Source organism: Myripristis murdjan, chromosome 16, assembly GCF_902150065.1.
Source record: "Myripristis murdjan chromosome 16, fMyrMur1.1, whole genome shotgun sequence".
In the NCBI taxonomy this organism is placed as follows: Eukaryota; Metazoa; Chordata; class Actinopteri; order Holocentriformes; family Holocentridae; genus Myripristis; species Myripristis murdjan.
Window position 1 is genome coordinate 21337689 of NC_043995.1, and position 7137 is coordinate 21344825.

Consider the following 7137-nt stretch of genomic DNA (forward strand, 5'->3'; position numbering starts at 1 on the left):
TTATGAAACTATTGTGAACCAGATGGTCGAAAAAAAGCTTGGTAGAAGATCATAATAAACTTTTCCAACAGCGTATTTGTCACCAATCTGTTAACTTTTCCTCTCAACAGATATGCGGGGATCATCCCCAGGATCTGGATCAGAAACATAGACCAGCACTACAACATACACACAGACTGACAGCCAAGGCAGTGTAACTGTGGAGACGGGCAGCGTGCCGTCCAAGGACCCAGCCTGACGCACGGGGACGGACAGACAGACAGTCTGATGCCAACTGTCTCCGCTGTCAATCTCACGGCACCACTCCTCCTGCTGTTGCTATGGGCAACCCACTCCACCATGGCAACAAACTGGCTGTAAGTCTGGCGTGCAGGGGAGGAAAAGAAAGAGGGAGTTTGTTTGTCATGCTATAACTTTTAAAAGATGGTGACGTGTCTCTAAATCTTCTTCTGTCACTCCCCTTTCTTCCTTTGTCTCTCTTTTGGTGACCTTTCTTGTTTTCTCGCTCTCCCTTCACTGTGCCTTTTCTATCTTCTTTATCTGGTGGTCCTTCCCTCATTTTGTTTCTTTCTTTCTAAAACTCTCCCAAATGGTTACCTCTTTATCCTTTTATGCCTTCCTTTCTTTCCTAAATGCTCCTTCTTGTGCTCTTCCGCTGTCACACTCCCTCTACTTAATTATGTATCCTCCCTACTCAATAATCTCCCCCTACTGTCACTGTACCACTCCCTGATGTTATGTCCCAGCTCCCTGGCGAGACTGCCTCGCTCAAGGCCTGTGTCTGGTGCTGCTCCCTGTGCACGGCTGAGAGGGCTGTCCCCAGGCCAGGTGGGGGTATGCAGGGCTCGGGGGGAGGTCATGGAGTCCGTACGCAAAGCAGCTGAGATGGTCATAGAAGAGGTACGGCCAGAGAGGGTCATGACCTGCATCCAGCATTTTTGTTATTGTCATGATTATCGGTCTCATCAGTGACACCGTCAACATCATTAACGTGTGTTGGGGATACTATCTTCCAGTTGAGGGCCCCCTATCTCACTGCTGTGTTTGGTCTGTCTGTCACTGTCTAATTCAGTGCCAGCACCAGTTCAGGAATCGCCGCTGGAATTGTTCCACCACCCCACGTGGGATCAACGTGTTTGGCAGAGTCATGAACCAAGGTACGCCCCTCAGGATTATGGAAGTGATGTCATGGAGAAACACCTGGATTCACTGCTCTCAATTCAAGTTCAAACAGTGATTGCTCGCTTATACACATTTCAAAATTGCCTTTTCTGTGCCATGTGCTGTTATGAAATCAGGCACTCGTGAGGCGGCCTTTGTGCACGCTTTGTCCTCAGCAGCCATGGCAGTCGCTGTGACACGAGCCTGCAGTCGGGGGGAGCTAGAGAGGTGTGGCTGTGACAGGAAGGTCAGGGGGGTCAGCCCTGAGGGTGAGCTCAGATTCAGTCTAAAAAATTAATTCACTCTTTACCATATTCACCAAGTGTCTACTATTATCACTGACCAGATTCACAAGGTGGTCATGCTTGATGGATCTGGTGAGATCACTGTCTCTCTCTCTCTCAGGGTTTCAGTGGTCAGGCTGCAGTGACAACCTGTCCTATGGTGTGGCATTCTCCCAAACATTTGTGGATGAACCAGAAAGGGCCAAAGGGCTCTCAACAGGGAGGCCGCTCATGAATATCCACAACAACGAGGCTGGTCGAAAGGTTGGTGGCACGCTGGCATGCTCTGATGGCGTCACCATCAATTTGCAACTCTAACTAATATCTGTGAGATTCGGTGATAACATGCTCCTGTCATCTCCTCTTCCATTCACCACCCCTGTATCCTCAGGCCATCCTTCACAACATGCAGGTGGAGTGTAAGTGCCACGGCGTCTCTGGCTCCTGTGAGCTGAGGACCTGTTGGAAGGTCATGCCCCCGTTCAGGCGTGTTGGCGCTGTACTTAAGGAGCGTTTTGACGGAGCCACAGAGGTATTAGAAAATATTTTCAACTTGTTTCTTCTGCTTTTTCCCAGCTCAGTCCATAAAAAAATTCAGTATGCTTACAGGGTTAGAGGATTATAGATACCCTATATGCTCTGCTGAGGCTTTGAAAGCTGAACCCCTCTCAAGCTTCTTCCTTCTCCCCCTCCCTCATAGGTCCGCCTGACTCGCATAGGATCCAGGACAGCCCTGCTGCCGCGTGACCCGCAAGTCAAACCCCCTGCTGCCAGAGACCTGGTGTACCTCGCCGCCTCCCCGGATTTTTGTCGCCTTGACCCTGACAATGGTATCCCTGGGACTGCTGGAAGGCGATGTAATGGTAAGTTATATTCAAATCTATGGCTGTAATGACATCTTACATGGAAAGACTAATGCAAATAAACCAATTACTCATTTGATTAGTCAGTCAAATCAGTCAACAGTTCCAAATAATATGCTGCAGGAAAAGGATGTAGCTATCATCTGACAGAACTATTTATCAAACATCCCCCAGGTACCTCTCGACTGGCACCGGATGGCTGCGAGCTGGTGTGTTGTGGGCCGGGGTACAGAGCAGGCCGAGCTGAGGTGGTACAGCGCTGCTCCTGCAAGTTTTCTTGGTGCTGCTCGGTCCGCTGCCAGCAGTGCAAGAACACAGTTACTATTCACACCTGCAGAGTGTAAGAGTGTCCAACAAGGACCCAATGTACTGAGCAGACAGGCCCTGTGCTCAACAGCAAACAAACCACCAGACAGACACTCCTGAACACAAGACAAGAATAACTGGAACACAATGGACCAATTTTCACACTGAAAACATCAATCCCAGGGTTGTCTTCAGCCTGGGTTGAGAGATAACCTGAATTTAACCCATTTTCACAGAGGGTCAAGGAGGCCAGAGCCAAATGTGAGAAGTGCACATGTGTAAGCAGAGACCAGTGACAAAATATAAAGGGTAGGGAATGTACATATAGAAACCACCTTCTCTTAAACACACTCATATTCAAATGCTGAGACAGATGAGCAGGCAAGCACAGACATGCATATGCACATATACACATGAACACACATTCGGAGTTACTCTTACCTTGAACTGACAAAGCTTGTAAAGCTGAAATTAACCACAACTAACAGGGAAACATTACAGCGCTATTTTTGTTTTGTGCATGTGTCTATGATTTGAGTTCAGCATCATAGGCTAGCAAGTCTTTGTACATTTACTGTATTTGTCTTTTTGCCTATATTCTGCCTTATTTATTTGTATATCTGGCATTGAGCCGATGCTTCACTTCTGACTCCATCAATGATGCCGTAAACTGCAAGAATAACTTCATCTTACATCAGTGTCTGTCTTGTGTTTTGTCCCTCATGCTTATATGAATCTTGTGATGTATATTACTGCACAAGCAGTAGGGCTGTTCAAGGAAACATAATTAAATATAGTAGTTTATCCAAAATGCCAAGAGAAGCGTTTCTTGAGTTCCTTATTGACGAGACATGCTCAAGGTATTACCACCGTTGTCAGTCCACACTGAAACATCCTGCTGCAAAGTTAAACCGGTAAAATAAAAATTATCCTCTTACTTAGAAGTTTGTTGTGCATTCCTTTTCCTCCTTCAAGACATACAAAATGGATCACTATTTTTCATGTCAGTTAAACCATTTTATTACAAACATTCTGTGATTACAAACACCCAGAAATTTACTAGGAAAGGTTATCATCTCAATTTCTATCAAGATGAAGATCTATTCAAAATATTACAGCTTAATTTGTTATATTATCAATCACTCAAAATTGGTAGTCTAGCAATAAAAAAGGATAAAATAAGAACTCAAGTTTCAAAATGAACTGCTAAAAATTTTTCCCAAAAATAACAAAGTCATAGAATTAATACATTATACACACAAAAAAAAGAAAAAAGATGAATTTGTTTCAAAAAGTCACCTGCAGAAAGGAAATTGGTGACAAAGCACTTGGCCTTCCCAAAATTCAATGGGAGTTGGAAGAAAGTGACTATTACCAATAGCTACCTTGGCTTGGAGTGACAATAAATCCCATGCTTTCTTAATTCAATTCAAAACTGTCAAAAAAAAAGAAAGCAAATACAGTACCACTTAACATTAAGTTGCCCATTCAGATGTGTAGCTAATCATTGTCCACTGAGTAACTTAATGTTAAATGTAACTAATATAAGTTCCCATTTGTATTTCCTTAAACTGGGTTCAAAAGCCCCAATTGGCCACAAACAGCAAGCAAAACACAAAGGAGGCTGATGGCAATCATGTAAGTCTGTGTATCTTAAAGAGGGGGGCAATGGTGACAGGCAAGGGGGGCCCGCCCCACCTAAGAATTGGTAAGGAAAACACTGCTAGCTCTAAAAGCTTGAAGAAAAGGAGAAAGGGAAATTTATGTTTCTCCTACTGCATTCACTGCATGAGGGGAATTGTTTTGCTCCTCTCAGCCTCTCTCAATATATACTTAGAAGGCACGATCAGTGTACATGTATTAGAGTAAGTCTCAATGCCATTTCATCTCCCCTCCCCATTGTTTTGTCCTTTTTTTTTTTCTATAAATGGTCATTGATCCATCTCATGTTTTGTATTCATCCCACCTATTTCTTCCTCCTTTTCATCCCTCACTCCTACTTTTCATCTATAGCAAAACGCAGCGTTTCTTGGGTTTGGTCTCAGGAGGTTCCAAGGCAGCCAGGATGGCCTCATCAAACACGTTCTTCAGCCCTCTCTGGTTGAGAAACAGAGAAAGCAAGGGTAAGAAACAGCAATATGGACCACAGCACATTAGTATTCCTTATTTCAAAAAGTTGTGCTGCTTGCATTTTAACAAGGCCGTGAACCCTGGCCCCATACCTGTGTGAGGGCAGAGCACTCCACATATTTGACAGCCCTGAGGTCACGAGCCAGCTTGTCTCCGCTCTCTGGAGACAGCGGGCGCTGTTTGTTCTTGGCCAGCTTCTCAACAGTGTTACTGTCATCCCGCAGATCCACCTGAGTGCCCACTAATAGGAAAGGTGTACGAGGGCAGTGGTGAGAAATCTCAGGAACCCACTGGAAAAAAAAAAAGGACAGAAATTAAGGTCAGATTGAAAACTTCATCCTTTGCTGTCATGTTTAACAGGTCATGTTCTCTAATCCAGCGTAGGAATCTAGGATAAAAGTAGTGACATTAAAATACTAACCTTCTCTTTGACGTTCTCAAAAGATGAAGGGGAGACAACAGAGAAACATACAAGAAATACATCTGTCTGTGGATAGCTGAGAGGACGCAGCCTGTCATAATCCTCTTGACCTGGAAGGATAAATCAGGAAAAAAGGGATGACTACATTTTCCTATCAGGATTTAGAGTGACAGATATGATGTAGACAAAAAAAGAGAGCATCTCAAAGATATCCACATTACCTGCTGTGTCAAAAAGGCCAAGTGTATAGGGCTCTCCCCCGATCATAACCGTCACTGCATAATTATCAAAAACCTTTGGACACACAAAACAAAGAAAAATCAGATCATACAAAATGTTTACAGTCTGTGTGACGACATTTTCTGAAAGCCCTACAACACAACAAAGGGGAAAAGGTTGTGGTAAGTCAAAGAACCCATCGCTTTACGCAATCCACTTACCGTAGGCACATATTCTGAGGGGAACTTGTTGGTTGTGTAGGAAATCAGTAGGCAGGTCTTTCCTACTGCACCATCCCCTACCACTACACATTTTATAGTCTGCATCTGTGGGGGGAAAAACAGAAAACTAATGCCAGGAAAGCTCCCAGACAGACATCCAGACGCTCAGACAGAGAGGAAGTAATACACAGCACTGTGGACACTGCGTCCCCAAGGGCATCTTACAGACTACTCAAGTCAACTTCCACTCACGAAAAATGCTCACCATTCAAATTCAATTTCTACGGGTCACACATTTACAACATAACAATAACAGTGACTGACTAACAGTAGGAGTTTTGAGCAAGACTAGCGGCAGTGTACTAGCGATTAGACTGAGAAATCTCGTGTGTGAAAACTGACAGGAATGAGGAAAATCTTCTCAGCAGGCTTACCAGTCCTGCTATTACATGTGCGAGCAAAATATTGATGACGCAAAACGATTTAGTTCCGCATAGGCCACATACCAAAGATTTGAAAGAAAGAAAAAGGAAAGAAAAAAAGCGACATCGGCCTAGCTGTAGTCCCAGAGGTTTAGCTGCGGATATTGGCCGACACTTCCGCTCAATAGGCACTTTATCAAATAAAGAAATAAGAACTACTGAAACTTCCTCCCCACACGAAAAATCATGTAAATTCAGCCGTTTCAAATAAACTAAGCTAAAAAATAAAACGACACACCGAGCGCCGAAACTATTGCTAAAATGGGGAAGGTTGATAAAGTTAGAAAACGTATGGCCTTTCTGATCCGTGTAAAATCACCAAAGCTTTTTACAACTCAATTTACGAAAACTAAGACAAAGAATAATCGCCAAGCCAGCTAGATGTGTATAAAGATTAATGACAACTTGATGTTAACGCTAGCTAACTTAAGTTAACGTAACGCCGAGCTTGTTGGCTAACTCGGCTGATACGCTACACTCCACGGATATACTATTTAACAAGTATTTCCTTTCGGTATAAAGTTGATATTGTAAAGGGAATATCCTGTTACGAGTGTCTAAATATGTATTCAGCTATCATTAATAAATTCAGGCATTTTTTTTACAACTATACTCACCGTTTTTCTCCAGACAGGTTAGGCGTTGGTTACATCCGGGTTTGAGAGTCGAATTACTTTTTGCGCAGCTGCGAACCAGGCTCTCGGTCACTGCTATAGAGATGTGAACAGCGCCACCTACTGGACACAGGTGCAAACACACTCACTCAGATGAGATGGCAGAGGTGTTAGAGTTTTGTGTTTTTCATTATTTTGTATTCAATTCAGTTAAGTTTCAGTTAGTTTCCAGAGTTGGTTTGCTCGTCTCATTTTAGTTTTCAAAATGTTTAGTTTTTATTAGTTTAAGTATATATATATATTTTTAACCCTTTGATGCATGAATTATGAAAGCCTGAGTCAAGATTTTTTTCTTATGTGTTTTTACTCTTTTTAGGACATGAACACTTTTGTGAGTCTCTATACTTCTTTAAGGATGCAGGACTGGTATTACCAT

At 43.3% G+C, this 7137-nt stretch overlaps 2 protein-coding genes across 2 annotated transcripts; one reads left to right on the forward strand and one right to left on the reverse strand.

The window, feature by feature from the left end:
- The first annotated feature begins 267 nt into the window (after positions 1-267).
- wnt4b (wingless-type MMTV integration site family, member 4b) lies at positions 268-2652 on the forward strand. The gene is made up of 8 exons (XM_030073094.1): positions 268-356; positions 747-900; positions 1073-1157; positions 1299-1430; positions 1567-1709; positions 1837-1977; positions 2146-2308; positions 2483-2652. The coding sequence occupies exons 1-8, from the start codon at positions 268-270 to the stop codon at positions 2650-2652; spliced, it is 1077 nt and encodes a 358-aa protein (XP_029928954.1).
- Positions 2653-3618: 966 nt separating this feature from the next.
- On the reverse strand, positions 3619-6787 carry cdc42l (cell division cycle 42, like). Its single transcript, XM_030073130.1, has 6 exons — positions 6705-6787; positions 5606-5710; positions 5387-5459; positions 5166-5275; positions 4837-5034; positions 3619-4711 (listed from the first exon to the last, which is right to left on the reverse strand). Exons 2-6 carry the CDS (start codon positions 5708-5710, stop codon positions 4622-4624), a joined length of 576 nt encoding a protein of 191 aa, XP_029928990.1. The 5' UTR covers positions 6705-6787; the 3' UTR covers positions 3619-4621.
- Positions 6788-7137: the final 350 nt, after the last annotated feature.